Source organism: Harmonia axyridis, chromosome 7, assembly GCF_914767665.1.
Source record: "Harmonia axyridis chromosome 7, icHarAxyr1.1, whole genome shotgun sequence".
In the NCBI taxonomy this organism is placed as follows: domain Eukaryota; kingdom Metazoa; phylum Arthropoda; class Insecta; order Coleoptera; family Coccinellidae; genus Harmonia; species Harmonia axyridis.
This window is the reverse complement of record NC_059507.1, coordinates 31,132,058-31,148,442: the sequence shown is the minus strand read 5'-3', so window position 1 is coordinate 31,148,442 and position 16,385 is coordinate 31,132,058. Positions and strand designations below refer to the sequence as shown.

The window sequence follows — 16,385 nt, the reverse complement described above, 5'->3', positions numbered from 1 at the left end:
CGTTATCGGTTTTTCAAAAATGTCATCCGTTCCAAAGATATTGAGTTGTTTTACTTCATTTTATTTGATGGGACGGGACATCCTTAGAAGGCATGCCTGCAAACATTTTTGAAACACTTTTTGAAGATATACTGTCCTCTATAACACTTCAGTCATAAGTTCCAGGTCTAACCAGAAAAAAACATTTTTTTTTCAAACTCAAAATAACAAAGACATATTTTGACCGACAAGATCATCGAAAAGTTTTAATTTTCCTCCGCCAGAGAGAAAAGTGTTGCCTACAGCAATGATAAGTATTAACTAGTCCATTCAGGAATTGTTGACATCGGAGTAGGCCTTGAACGTCTAGTCGCAGCTTTATTTCTGATTACAAAAATATCACTAAAAATTGCTATACTTCATGTCTGTCAAAATTAATTAAGCATGACAACTTTAACTAGATGAATTTTCCATTGATCAATCTGTTATAACGATGGTTAATATAAATCTTATATAATGTCGGATCTCCAGATTTTTTTAATTTAAAAACATTTAGAGGATAAATTATTTTTCATGACTCGCCATCAATTACACAGCCTTCTATTCTTATGAAATAATATACTATTTTTCTTAAAAATTCGACTTCATTTGTACAGATAGCCACCTTCAAGAGTGATGCATGTATTTCTCTATACTTCTCTATACCATTTCTGTAGAAATTTATGTTTTTTGCCTCGATTAAAGCCATATTTCTTAACCCTGGAACATTAATTTGATGTCTGTAAAAAGTCAGTAATAAAAATGAATATTACAAATAAAAAAAAATAATAAGAAATTAATTAAGAAATAAAAATTAATTCTGAAATTAAACCCAAAGCGAGCAGTATCATAAATTGATTCTGTTTTTTATTTTAATTTGAATTGATTCAATATTTTCCATTTTATGAAAAAGTTGCAATATTAATTAAATTTATACGATAATATTTTGTAATTTTTCGGAATAATCAAAAGATGTAAATCATTCTATTACTGATCTAACACTTGTTCATATCATGTCTTAACACCTGTTGAATATTTTGAGAAATTAAAATTCATAAATTATGTAGCCTGAAAAATACGCTCTCGTTTTTCGAAATTTTCTATGACCATTCTGCATAAATGTAGCTGAATTTCGTTGATGCAACGTTGAATCTCCTCCTTCAATGAACGCGTGGTTGTGGGATTGTTGACATAGACCTGTGATTTTGAATAAACCAATAAAAAATTTTGATTTTAATAACTGCAATAACTGAAGTGTTTCACGAACTGTATGGCATCAATATCTACAATTTCGGCATGAAGAACTGTGTTATCATATCGCGATATCGAGCACCAGTAACAGTCACTGCTTGAACAGCCTCATTTTCAAAAAGGATGATCCAAGTATGCCTTTGTTTTTCGAAATTCAGATGTGGGGACATACACATTTCCTTAACAACCATTTCAACAATTGCGATTTCTATAAAATTTCGTTTTAATTAATCACTACAGGAAAAATAAAAAGATTGTGGGAAATATAATAATTTGCAAACATAATATCCTATATATATCATTAATCCCATCGAAGAAATAATTATATGTTCAACTCGGCAGCAAAGTAAATTGACTGCCTTGGTTGAATTTCTAGCCGAGCGTAGTAATGAACTATCAGCCGCGGCAGTCAATCTACTACTTTGCTGCCTAGTAAAACAAATAACTATATCGGGTGTCCCAAGGTGAGTGGCCTATTAGATTATTATGGAAACTGTTGATGGTAAAGATTTAAAATTTTGTGGATAGATATTTGGCCATGTAAGGTACATTCTTAAAATAATTTCACATTTCCAGTGTTGCCGGATGCACGACAATTTGGCAACAACTTTGTTATTTTAAATGGGACATCCGGTATTTCTATTTTTTTTATGATACTCCATAAAATATTAAATCTATTCACTTTACTTTTCCATACCTATCTTTAACGGTTTTTGAGTTATTAATTATTTTTCGAAATTTTAGATCAAATTGGCGTATTACGAAAATGACTCTAGTTCGCTCAATATTTGAGATTTAAGTCAGGAATTTTGCAAGTCGTTAGATATTGATTTGATCTGTGTCACTGCTCTTGAATTATTGTTGTCAATAATACAGGACGGACCAAAAAAATGCATCATTTGCCAAGTTACAAAATTGTGAAGAAGTCTATTTTTTCAAATTAGACACCTAGTATATTTTTCAATTTTTGGAATCACTACAACACACTCTACAATTTTTCTATTCACGTCCCTATACCTATCTCAACTGGATTCCGAGTTATATGCGTTTATTAGATTTCACATTGATTCAATAAGCGTTAATTTCTTTTGTATTGTTATTTTCTCTATGTCGTTCATAGATCGATATATCAATGAATCAGTTCAATCCATAAATGTCAAAATAAACAATTATTGCCTAACAGGTTTTTTGTTCCGAGGTTTTTCTATAAATAATGGCTCAAGAAAAATATACACATATAACGCATATAACTCGGAATCCAGTTGAGATAGGTATAGGGACGTGAATAGAAAAATTGTAGAGTGTGTTGTACTGATTCCAAAAATTGAAAAATATACTAGGTGTCTAATTTGAAAAAATAGACTTTTTCACAATTTTGTAACTTGTCAAATGATGATTTTTTTTGGTCCGTCCTGTATTATTGACAACCATAATTCGAAAGCAGTGACACAGATCAGATCAATATCTAACGACTTGCAAAATTTTTGACTTAATTCTCAAATATTGCGCGAACTAGAGTCATTTTCGTAATACGCCAATTTGATCTAAAATTTCGAAAAATAATTAATAACTCAAAAACCGTTAAAGATAGATATGGAAAAGTAAAGTGAATAGATTTAATATTTTATGGAGTATCATAAAAAAATATAAATACCGGATGTCCCATTTAAAATAACAAAGTTGTTGCCAAATTGTCGTACATCCGGAAACACTGGAAATGTGAAATTATTTTAAAAATGTACCTTACATGGCCAAATATCTATCCACAAAATTTGAAATCTTTACCATCAATAGTTTCCATAATAATCTAATAGGCCACTCACCCTGGGACACCCGATATACCTATAATAAGTGTAGAAAGGTCTTTTTTCACTTATGAAATTATCAAATATGACTAACAATCCAATCGTGAAATAAAGCCTCACTTAACACCCCTATACATAATTAACTAATTTCGAATTCGGTTCAAAATTATTTACTACTCTCATCAAAATTTACAAATTGTGTACCTATGGGAAGTATTGGAAAGGAAAGTTTTTACCATAAATTCCTACTAATTGTTTCAGAGTTTGAATATTTGTATTTTTTAGATGAATTCTGCGAGTTTTCAGAGGTACCTTTAATGGAATCCAAGAATAAAGTAAGAGAATTGAAAAAATTCATGAGGGTTTTTATTCTTTTCAATTGCTCGATATTTATACAGACGTCTTCAGTCTTGAACATTGAATTATTGATTAATAGTCATCTGAATAATTTAACGAATGCCTGAGTCCGTCCCTGCTTTATAAGATGGGCAGTCAGAGCGCTCATTATATTTAAAAACCGTCATTAGTATCAATATTTCTACGGAATTCAACAGTAAAGCAGAAACACCCAGAAGGTCACGGCAAAGCAAACTTGACATTATTTCATGAGATCGAAACATTTTCTGGTCGTTATTTTTATTATTACTTTATCTTTTCTATGAAATTGTAGTAGCAAAGCCTCATCGAAACCGTCAATTTGAAGCAATTTGCCTGATGACCATCTTCATGCCATTCATTTCGGTATTCTTGATTATAAATGATTCAAGAAAGACCTACCAGAAATATTCTCAATGATCAGATGGATATTAATAGATTAAATTTCTACAATAAAAAAATTCCCAGACGAAATATGTGACACTATGCTTTCAAGCCTTCGTTCCTAAAAAATAATTTCCGGTTTTGTAACACTATTATACCGGGTGATTGAATCAGACAAATATCTCCTAAAGGAAACATCTTACGGAAAAATGTTTCGAATAAAATGTTGATGATTTTGAGAGAGAATCCCACTTATGCCAGAACCTCTTTCATTTAATTACCTCTGGTTCTCTTTGGAATATCAAATGGGAACACCTTTTTTATTGCAGATTTGTAATCTTGGGTAAAAATAAACACGTTTTGTACGAACAATTGTTCACGAACCATCACAGATGGCTCTGGTAATTGGTTTTGAATTTTCTGTCTAAACGACCCTAATGTACTCGATCCATTAATCTCATATAAGGCCAATTGAAAAGTCCCATAGTAGAACACATTTTTTTTTGGCAAAATTCGATTTTATTATTCAACATAGTTGGCTTCGAGGGCGAAACAGCGATTATTGCGATCTTCCAACTTTTCGATACCATTTTTGTAGTACGATTTGTCTTTCGCTTCAAAATAGGCCTCAGTTTCGGCGATTACTTCTTCATTGGCGCTGAGTTTCTTTCCAGGGAGCATTCTTCTGAGGTCTGAGAACAGGAAAAAGTTGCTGGGGACCAGATCTTGCGAATACGGTGGATACAGGAGCAATTCAAAGCCCAATTCATGCAATTTCGCCATTGTTTTCATTGATTTATGACACGGCTCATTGTCTTGATGAAATAGCACTTTTTTTTCTTCAAATGGGGCCGATACTTTGCGCATCCCAGAATACTGATGCCATAACCTCGCCAGCTCACTGTTGTATCTTTCCCCGCTTTGGATTCGGTTCATCCTATACGATCCACTCAGCTGACTGTCGATTGGACTCCGGAGTGAAATGATCGAGCCATGTTTCATCCATTGTCAAATATCCATATCGAATTAGAAAAAGCACAGGATCAATTGCTTTCGAAATTAAAAATCGATGGGTGCGAAGATTTTCCTTGATAATTCTTCGTACAAAAAATATTGACGAGTTACGTTACTTTTTTGGCACGCTGTATATTAAAAAACATGGGTTTTCATTAAAAATTTCAAAGCTGGTCTCCGAAACCTTCACAATAGGGGGAAACTAGGTAAATGTAAGACCTGTCAGCATAAATGGATATCCCCCTCAGACAAGGGTTCAAAAACTCCTGACATTTTTTCGCACGAAGCTTCAAATGATTATTCTATTTGAACATGCAAAATTCAACATAATGAGATCTATAATCACTGGAACATTTGGGTTTTCTTTTACAATATTTTTTTTAAATTTCGTCCATAAAAAATTCAGGACATTTCAAAATTATGACACGATAAACATGAAATTTTACATGAAGTTCAAAATTTTTATTTTTTTTGAACTTACGAAATCTCAACTCGTCCACCTTTATAAATAATCATTTTATTTTTTTTTTTATAATAATTCTCCTTTGATTTTTTATGGTGTTGGTCATTAAAACGAAATCTTGCAAGAAACTTGAAATGGTCATTCTACAAACACGCAAGGAATCAACTCGATCAGATCTGTAGTGGGGGAAATACTGGGTATTTCTTTTATAATTCTTGAATTTTTCATGCTTCTAATGACGAGATCGACTTGAAATTTGTATATCAATTCAACTCGCAATCAAAATTCTGTCCGTTTTGTGGTCACGGAAATATTGGATAATTTTCTTCGATATTTTTTTTTTTTATTTATTTATGTTTGTTCAAGCTATCAGAATGAAATTTCGCACAAGGCTTCAAAGTGCCATTCTTCATCGAAATCTTAACTCCAACACAACATTCAAACTTTGAAAATGGATTTGTCATCAGTGAATCGTTTGAGACCATTCCACAACTTCAGAGCGATTGGTTCTGAGATTGAGCTCTCAAAAACATTTATATTTTATAATTTGGTAAAGATATAGATACCTATTCAATGAATCCAAAAAACAAAACTATCAGAGATTCTTAAGTATTTTATTTTATAAGTATACAATTATTTCTGCACCTACCAATCAATATATTAGAATTATTATTAAAAAAAAATGTAAACAAAGATGGAAAGTGAGAAATTTCAAATATGTCGGGACAAAAAACATTCCCAGTAATTATATATAGACCTATTCAATATATATTCTCGATAATAATCAAATATAAATTCTCAATAATGAAAAAATAATGCCTGGACAGGGTCTATGTAAATGTAGGTTGTCGATATTATTCGATCTTACTTACTTACTGAATAATTTCAAATTCACGAATAGAAAATAAGATTCGTACAAATTAATAAAATAAACTAAGCCTGAACTAAGTAGTTTAAAGTATCTAACATAATTAATGCTTAGGGTCATATAAAGAAATTTGATCCCAATGTAAAAAATACTACTGAGAAAACAACATATGACGACATTTCAGAAAGATCAACAATCCAGGTCAAATAATCAACTCAATTTACATTATCTAAATCATGATTGAAATGGTTAGATTTTTCATTTTCACCAAGGCCATCAGCTGGCGATGCTCCATCTGAAGGTTGGACCTTATGGACAGAGTTCAAATTGAGAGTAACGGAGTTCTTATACATCAAATAAGCAGCAATTACAATTCCCACTAAGGATGCCATCAATATAATCCATTTGATTATTTTCACCACTTTTAAAATTGTGAAGAGATTCTTAATCGGCTTGGTGAATGTATCGTTCAAGGAGACTCCCTAGAAAATTCAACAAAGTTATCAATAATTCATCCTGGTACTGACGTAGGATGAAAGAATACTATGGAACATTCTGACAAAAAATTACTGGGAATTGGTCATTCAAAAAGTGTGCTAATTTTTTTTTGTATTATAAGATGGTCATTGACCAATTCCTGTTGTTTTTCTACATAATAAAAGGTTTTTCAATAAGAGTTTTCCTTTTGAATAGCCCACTATCTGGGCAGCTATCATCTTTTGACATTTGATTCTTGACAAGTAAAAACTACGCCATTACATTGTCGATTGCTCGTCGATCTTGGAATGAAAGCATTCACAAACGACAATACACCGTATATTGCACATATCGATGTGGGCGACATTTATTTCTAACAAGATTGCGCTACGTGCCACACCAGCAACAAAACAATCGCAATTTTGCAAAAAAATATTCCTGGCCGTGTTATTTGAAGAAAAGGTAATTACAATTAGCCACCAAGCTTTTGTGATTTAACTCCTTGAAACTTTTTTCTTTGGGACCATGTAAAAGATAAGATTCATGCTAATACTCTACGTTCTATTCAAGATCTCAAAGATGGAATTCGTGAAGTTACGAGAACAAACATCCGCAAATGAGTTTTTGATATTGTTTTTACCGTTAATGACTTAACTTCCTCATCACAATGAAATGAACATTCATTGATTTATCTTAAAATATACTCGTCTTTTAATATCATAATGAAACCTATTATTTGAAAATCCTTTAGTTTATTGGGATGCTTAGGTATTTTCATAAAATTATTTTATTACCTCTTCGACCCAAAATATTGGATGTACAAGAGTCGGAAGATCGTTAAAAATAGCTATTTTAGGTATTGGCTCTATCGGCATATTGAACTGCAACCTTTTTCTAGCCGAAACTGGTCCTCCTGTCATCTGAAAAATAATTCATTTTCATAATTGTGCCTGAATTTGGTATAAAGCAGCGAATAGTATAAGTACATGGCTAGAATACGACCTGAAGAAGACTTTATTTGATTATTTGGGGTCTCCATTTGACGGCAGTTCACCTTGAATCTCAAAATTATAAATAAAAACAATAATAATAGCGAATATTATTTTTATTGAAGAAGACTAGTCAACTAAAAAAAATAACATTTCAGAATGAAGAAGCGTGACAAATATCGAGAAATGAAATAAGAGATCAGAAGGAAAGGATAGCTCATAATGAAAATTTTGTAAACAAAAAAAAAAACCAGGATACATTATGCATAAATGAAAATAATAAATAAAAAATGTATGTTAATGATAAAAGTGTTAAAAGACAAGAAATTAAATTAATAGCTTGAAATTCTAATGAATTGCTCAAATATGAATTGAATCAATAAATTCAAATTTTACTCGAAGGAACATGAAAATGAGAAAAGCACTGACTTGGCATCAATATCTATTGAGCGCTCGTTCATTCATGCCCTTGGAAGGCACATAACTGTAGGTATATATAAGATGTGATTTATTTTGATGTCATTGTTGTCGGTAAGATTATCTAAAGTTTGTCTATACATTTGTAAAATAATCTTGAATGCTCATGCTGAAGTTCAGTAGAATTAATCTTTCATCAGAGCATTTAAGTATTTATTTTATATTTTTGTATACCTACGTAAATTTCAAGACTAAAATTTACAAACGAAATTTCAATCTAGTCGCATCCGTTCTTATGGAAGTATTTGGTATTTTATGTTGATATTCCACCTAAATTCTTCAGTTTTAGTGCAGCAATCAATTGTTATTATACAAGGGGATTCAAAACTCGAGCTGACAAATTAATCAACATATACAGGCTAATATTCTCGATAAAAATAGACCTCAAGTTTTCTGCAAGTCAAAAATGTTCAACTTTAATACATAATATAAAAAGAATCGAATTAAATGTTCAAATACTACCATTTCCTTGAATATAGACTGGGCAACGCAAAATAAGGGAATCCATTACTAATTGCATGTTTTGCCTATTTCGAGTGGATTCGATTGCATCAATAATTCGTTCCATTAATATCTTTGATTATTAATTTATTAGGGAATTTCCTGTTGTCTCTCGACAGGCAAATAATAATCTGCATATTCTTCGTTAGAAAACAGAATGTTTAACAGAAAATACAAACCAACAAAGCAACTTTTAAATTGGTAAACAAATTTTGTTCTTTTACCACCTACCTAGGCTTACTGTAATTTATAGAATTAAATTGGTTCCATATAGAGACTTCAAAGTCTTATTACTCAGAAATGAAACATCAACAAATTTTTTTGCGTTTTATCAAGAATATTAGTCTGTATAATCCCCTTTTTTTGAATCGGACCCTGTATATTTACATACAACATTTCAATTCAGTCGTATTTGTTGTTACTGTAGTATTAGGTTTTTCTTTGATATTCTGAGTTTACTATAGTTGACATGAAATTCAGCAGGTAGTTTGAAATTGTTGAAATTTTCATACATATTTTATATCTCCACTAGGTTGTCATTGAAATTTCGAATTTTTTTCCAATATTCCTCTTGAATTTTCTATGGTTCTAGTAACGCAATCATCATGAAATTTCGCATGAAGCTTAAAATCATTGTTTTTTCTCTAGATGCCGAATTTAATCTCCATCTCATTCCTAATTTCGAAATTATGAGGATAACAAAATTTTGGATGGGTAGAACTGATTTTGAACATGAATTGGTGACCAGCGAGTCAAACCTTATCGTTTGAGACCATTCCTCAAAATTCTTAAAATGCAGATATCGTGAAATATTTATATGAGTGCTCTATTCGAGGGCTCAAAAATATACTCACATGTTCGAAATAAATTTCTATGCCATGAAGCGTTTTCGAAGGGTGTAAACCTTCAACAGCTCTGAGGTAACTTTCATCAGAGTCGTAAAAATGTGGCAGTGAGACGTATATAGGAACACCGATACATTTAAACAGATCCATCATCCCTTTTTTAAGACATGTTTCATTTGTGGGGCAGAAGCATTTTTCATCAGCATTCTTCGACATGTCTCCGAGAGAAGCTGTATAAAGCCATACTGGGATTCCATCATACTTGGTATTCTTTTCATACTTGGCAACTAAGGATCTGAAATAAAAATTGTGAAATACACTTTGCTACGACTACTATGAAATATCGCCTCTATTTAGAAAATTCATCTTGTTCTAAATAATTCTGACTAGTAGAACTCGGGATTCTGGCAGGTACTTTCCTTTTCTCACATATAAATGACGCTATTTTATGGAACGGTCATAACTAGATGGAATTGAAATGATCATCTTTCCAAAAAAAAAAAGGTAAATTTGATGTGAGCACCAGAAGTAATCATAATAACGATGTCCTTAAAATTCGAGAAGTATGGTCGCCAGTTTCATCTGAAGCTTTTTCAGGAATGACCGGGCACGCCAGTATTTCTAGAGATCTTAATTTATATGCATTCTTCTAAACTAAAGTTTGATATTTAGTGATAACCAAAAATCAACAGTTTGTTTGAGTTCCTGTAATTTTTGAAAGAATTCTCACCTTACTTCGTTTTTCGTCAATTTTTTTCTACGTTGACCAAATTATATTATAATTTTGGATTATTTTCATGGCCAACAAGAAGTCCGGATCTAACACCGTTAGAATAGACGAAGTAGCGAGAAGATTGAGAGTAAATTTCATCCAAGTAAATGATAAAGTAAATTGTATACCTAAAGGCGATAATTCATGGTAGTAGTAGAAAAACGAATTTCAAAAATCCCTTCAAGCGGGTTCTTTAAGTGTTTAATCCCTTTTCAATAAATTCATCAATTTCAAACAATGTTTTTCTCAACCACTGTTTAATCTTACCTGCAAAGGTCTGGCGAAAACGATTCCAGTCCTTCTTCCTTCTTGAGAAATGGAGGAAATATAGTTCCGTCAGTTCCGCCAAACGTATTACACTCCTTTGTGGGCCATACATCCATTCGTTTTTTACCATCATACTCCAAAATAAGACCCAAATTTCTACTTTTTTTTTCGCCTCTGTAAATCTTGAAGACTTTTCCAGGGGTAGCGTTTTTCTTGAAAAAAAAAAACATTTCAATAATTCAATCCAATTAAAATTTATCAACTATTATAAATGAATTCTCAACACGCATATATGCTTTGGCATATTTTGATTTTCCTAATAGAAGTATTCATTCATCCCGTCAATAACGAGGACAAAGTTTTGCTCTTATCTCTCCTACAAGCAAGCAAGATCGTCTAACTTAAGAGGATCATCGTCTCAGAAAAGGGACCAAAATGAGTATTGATTCTCAACCACCTAGAAAAGCACATATTGATTTCATTACCAGTTGATCTAGACAACCAAGATCTTTCTTGAGCTTCTAAATATTAACTAAGCTTAGGTGTAAACTTTTTTGAAGTGACTTTTTCACGAGCGCATTAGTGCATTAAAACTCGAAGATTGATTGAAGCAGTCCAAGACAGAAATCTACAAAAGGATATCTTATACAGTAAGGTGAATGGATATTCATTTTGTCATCACTGTTTAAATTCATTCGGTTCAAAAACTCCCAAAATGCCTCTTTCTCGTTCACACATTGAATACTATCTAAAAATTTACCAAATGAATCTAAAAACCGACGCATTCGCCAATTTGTATTGAATTACAAATATATAAATATGTACATATTTATGTACATTTTCAAATTAAACTTTAAATACCTAATACATATCAACAAAAAAAAAAGAACTTACAGGTCCTATCAAAGAGAAAGCAAGCTCGGTATCGGAAACATGTCGAAGATCTGGTGATTGCTGCAGCTGGGTGCAGACAGCTTTGGCTGCAAATTCGGTAATACCACAGTCAATTACAACACCATCGAACAAGATTTCATTTGCCTTAGCTGTCAGGTAAATTGATGATGGTTTTCGATAAATAGCGTTAACTGCCTTGCTGATCAGAGATAGCATCGCTGGTTTAGTACGAGAAACTGTGTTTACCATACCCTATAATCATCAATTCATTGTTATGAACATTAAATTTCATCAAGTATTGGAAATTTTACTATAATTATGAGGAATATCGAATTCCAGTTTTTAACACCATTCAAATCTCATGTTTACTATTGTAATCGAGAACCAGATTCGAGTTCTCGAGAACCTCTCTATTTCCGAGTAACACTCGGAAATACGGTATCGAGATCGATATTAGTGTTCGAATCGATTCAAACTCTGCCAGATTTTGTTTATTTGACTATAGTACAAGTAAAACAACTCGAAAAACATTATGAAAAGTTGAAAAAATATAAAAATTCAGCAGTGAGATCCTAACTTAGAATCATTCGTTCCGTAATATTAATGAAAATTTCAAAAATTCATATTTCCTAAGTTCTTCCGAATTTCATGGTTAAATGTGGTTGTTTCCAAAGAAAGATTTTTCACATTTTCTTTTTACCTTTACTAAAATCGTTTTCTAGAGCTCGAAGCATTACTTCGTTAAAGCAACTGATTTTTGTAGCAAATTTCATGTAATTTTCATGTCAGTTTTCAGATTCTATCATTCCAAAATTAAACTAAAAATTTCATGGGGGTTGAATATTTGTTTTTCACCAACTCCAAGGGTTTATTATTTAAAATAATGAACCAGAAAGGCAATCAAAACTTTTAGTTATTCGCATTTCTTGATCAAATCAAATAATAAAAATCAATTTATCAAGTTTTTTCCTTCATTAGGATTTCGGCGAAATATTCTATTCGGAACCTCCCCACTCCTGTATCTGCCATTCATTGGAAGTGTCATGGACTTGCAACATTCGCATTTATCTATTTATAAGGTAGGTACAATAGGTAACTAATAAGTAATTCTATTTGCCAGCTGCCAGGTTCGGCTATAAACTATTCGGTTACGAATATACCGGGTTGAAGAAATACTTCCTTCTTCAGAATTGTAAATAATCAATCACTATTGCTACAATTTTTCATTAGAAGGAATATAAAAACCAAAGGAGCGAAGGAAAAGACTAAAAATTTTTTCTTTTGAGAACCAACACTTTTATCGCCTATAAATAAAATGTAGATATGTAATGTGATACCTATAACTTAGTTTTTTTTTTGTTTTGTAAACTAAGAAACATATAAGAGAAACGAATTTTTTTGTGATGTTTTTTAAGGAATTAATAGCTGAAAATCAAATAACATTAATTCTCATCATCACTTGACACTTACCACCATGAGAGGATGTAGAATGGTCAATTCTTCTTCGCCAGTCAAGCAGCCAGTCCAGTGTTCTTTGAAAAACGTATCCATAGGTTTGTAAACCATCGTGTCCTCTTTGGGATTATCAGAAATATCAATTTTTTCTTTCCATTCTCTGAAAATGAATTCTCAAAATAAATGGCATTGTGTCGATAAGAAGCGTATATACATATGTAAATATTAAATATATTTTTATAGATTTTTAAGTTCAAAGTCACAAAGTGCAGCACCATATTTTTCCATGAAATTTTTCATGTTTTCCGATTCGATTCAATAACTTCACGAATTCCATCTTTAAGTCTTGAATTGTGTGTGAATTGAATTGATTGTGAAGCATGGGAATAGACCTCATTTTTCATATGGCCACAAAGAAAAAAGTCTAACGATGTTAAATCACAAGATTTCGATGCCAATTATGATCATCTTTTCGAGAAATAACAAGGTCAGGAAACTTTTCTCGCAAAATTTCGACTGTTCCGTTGCTTTTATGACACGTAGCTCCGTCTTGTTTGAAATAAACGTCGTCCACATTAATATCTTTCGATTCCGGCCATGTAATGTTGTTTGTGGAATGCCTACTAATTTCCAAGATCGACAAGGAATCGACAAACCTTTTCACGTTTTGTATTTGATGAATAAAGATTTCAAATTATCTATAGTCTGTGAAAAAATTATTTCCTCATATTAATCTATCCAATCTTACGCTACTTTTTCCTAAATGGTCAAGATTGTCAATATTGGAAAAATATTCGAATATTCCCAAAATGAACTCTTATTCTTTTGTCGAACATATTAATTAAGTGACCACACATAGTTATGTTATCACTTCATCAAAGTAACACGAATGTGGATCTTCTCTTGCTATAATTAAACTTGTACAAAAAGTATCCAATATTTGGCGCATTTCCTCTATATACACAAATGAAATTGCAAAACCTTTCAAATTATGTATAACCCGATCCATACTGTCATTCAAGTTTCTTTAAGAGGTCGCTTACCCCGCATAAGAGGAAAATTGAATTTGCAATCATCAATCACCCTCAAAAAAATGATTGAACCATCCCACCGATTTTTCCGGGGAAACTCATAAATACAAAGGTTAATGAATAATGTGAAACTACAATAATAAGTTCTTCTTATTCACTTACGAATAACAAAAAGGTCCAACTTCAACTAACTTTGGCTTGGAACCCTTCTGGACATCCATTGGATTAGTAACATTGAACAAATATATCTTGAAGTCTAAACCAAAAGGCACTTTGGTGAACATTTTCCTCATATCGCTGTCTGGTACCACTGGAGTCATCTGTAGGGATGAATTTTCAATATTCAGCTATATACTCATTCGAATACAAAATGAAATTATATTTTAAGAACGACAACTCATTAATGATAACTAGTAATCCTATGGAATATTAGTTCTATCAATACCAATTACAGAAAATAATTTCGACTTCAAAGCAGTACTAAAAACAAACTTGCAAAAATCCACAATCATCAGAAAAAAAAATTAGGAAATCATCAAGATAAAAATAAATCCAAAATGTACTTTTTTCCATAATACTTCATTTTCGATGGATATTAGGTAAAAGTCAAAAGTAGTATTTGAAAAGAATGCAGAAAAAATTGCTTACTTGTAATTTCTTACAAGTAAGCAATCTGAAACCCGTAGATCTTTACTAAAGTAAATATCTACGGACTAATACACAGCAGTACCCTTCATTATCATTTCAATTGTTTCTGAGTGCTCGTTTCTCGAACAGAACACTATACAGGTGATTCACCGCGTTGGCCTATCAGACGTTTATGGAAAACTAATCATAATTTTGTGATGAAAATTTGCATGTTGGGGTTTGATCTTTCTCCCTAAAAAATGGGGATGATCTTTCTCCCTAAAATATTTTCAGATCTCTACAACTTCCGGTCATACCGGAAACATACTACTACTTCCTTATTTCAAATGGAACATCCAGTTTTGCATCATTACATAGCTTTTCTGATGACTATTTCAGCTATATACCATACCTTGGGTAAAAACTCAACGGTTCATGAGTTAATGGTATTCTTACAAAAAAATGGTGGCGACTGAGGATTTTTTTTTTTTTTAATTTCAAGAACTTTTTCAGATTTCAGACAAATTTTCTGGAAGAAGTAAAGCGAAATACATTATAGCAATATAGAATTCAATGAAAAATCTAATTATCAATAAAAATCAATTTGAAAAATTGAAAATTGGTAGATACCTATTATTTCGAACGAATTTGTTTTTCCAATAATTCATCTTTCCCAACTAAGCTCTTGTAAAATTTCAAGTCTTTATCACGAGTAATACTTTGAAATATTCTTCGTGAATCACCCTGTTTATAAAAAAACTATTTCAAGCTTCTTGCAAAATTTTTTTCTAATAGCGGCATTAGAACCATAGAAAAATGAAGCAGAATAATATGGAAAAAAATAAGGAGAGCACTAACGTAATATCAGCTTTTGAGCGCTCCTTCATTCATGCGTTCCAAGTTTGGAAAATGAAATTTTTAAGATATCCCTGATCAATAAATATGAAAAACTGCAAATGATATTGAAGGGCTTTATAATTCTGAATATTTCATTCGAAAATTGAAACATAGCTGATTTAAACCTGTTTCTGAAATTTTTTCAATAAGTTTTTGGTTTCGTGAGAAATATTAAAAATTATTTTAAGTCGCAGTTTTCCGATCCAGCACAATTTTCATCTGTAGATTATCACCTAATCAAAAATCCACAATTAAATTCGAATTAATTCTTCTATGAATATCAAATTACGCTTTAACACTTTTATTCTCATCAAATTCAATTAACAAGTTCATCAGAAAAGTAGGATATCTAAGAATTAAAAGAGAAATATAAATAAATTCTAATTTTTCAGATATTTTTCTGTTGACACGATGGATTTCCTACTTACCGATTTGATTTTTCCTTTTATCACTCTTGGAAAAATTAAAAATCCAAAAATTAAAATGAAGAAAAAAGCTGCAACTGCCGATACCATCAGCTTGACAGCAAATTTCATTTTTTTTCTATTCCTATATAAATAGTAGGAACACTTGAGGAAATCAAAAGAAAATTTCGCCACTCGCAACTGAGGAAAAAAGTAAAATAACAGATCTTTGGATTTTCCGAACTTCATCCCCTATAAATTTACAATGATATTGGACACGTCAAACAATAGCACACCTGGCAATTCTTGTCTATCGGAGATAAAATGGTAAATATTATAACGTAGACATTCAATTATTCAGGAAAGGATGGTTTGACAGAGTGCGCTTCCCATTGAGATGGCACTGCGCACAGTGACGGACTCAGAAATTGCATAATTTCACCCTATGACCCTATTTTGGTTCATTCTTTCCAGTACTTGATGAGACCTTAGAATTTTTCAAAGGAAAATGATTTTTTTGGCTTTTACTCTAAAATCCAACTTTCAATTGATGTTTTATTTCATATACGTA

At 31.6% G+C, this 16,385-nt stretch overlaps 1 protein-coding gene across 1 annotated transcript; it reads right to left on the bottom strand.

The window, feature by feature from the left end:
- Positions 1–6,004: 6,004 nt before the first annotated feature.
- Positions 6,005–16,110, bottom strand: LOC123685022 (sensory neuron membrane protein 1-like). The gene is made up of 8 exons (XM_045624577.1): positions 15,839–16,110; positions 14,049–14,206; positions 12,871–13,015; positions 11,401–11,652; positions 10,507–10,718; positions 9,477–9,762; positions 7,450–7,575; positions 6,005–6,660 (listed from the first exon to the last, which is right to left on the bottom strand). Exons 1-8 carry the CDS (start codon positions 16,061–16,063, stop codon positions 6,394–6,396), a joined length of 1,671 nt encoding a protein of 556 aa, XP_045480533.1. The 5' UTR covers positions 16,064–16,110; the 3' UTR covers positions 6,005–6,393.
- Positions 16,111–16,385: the final 275 nt, after the last annotated feature.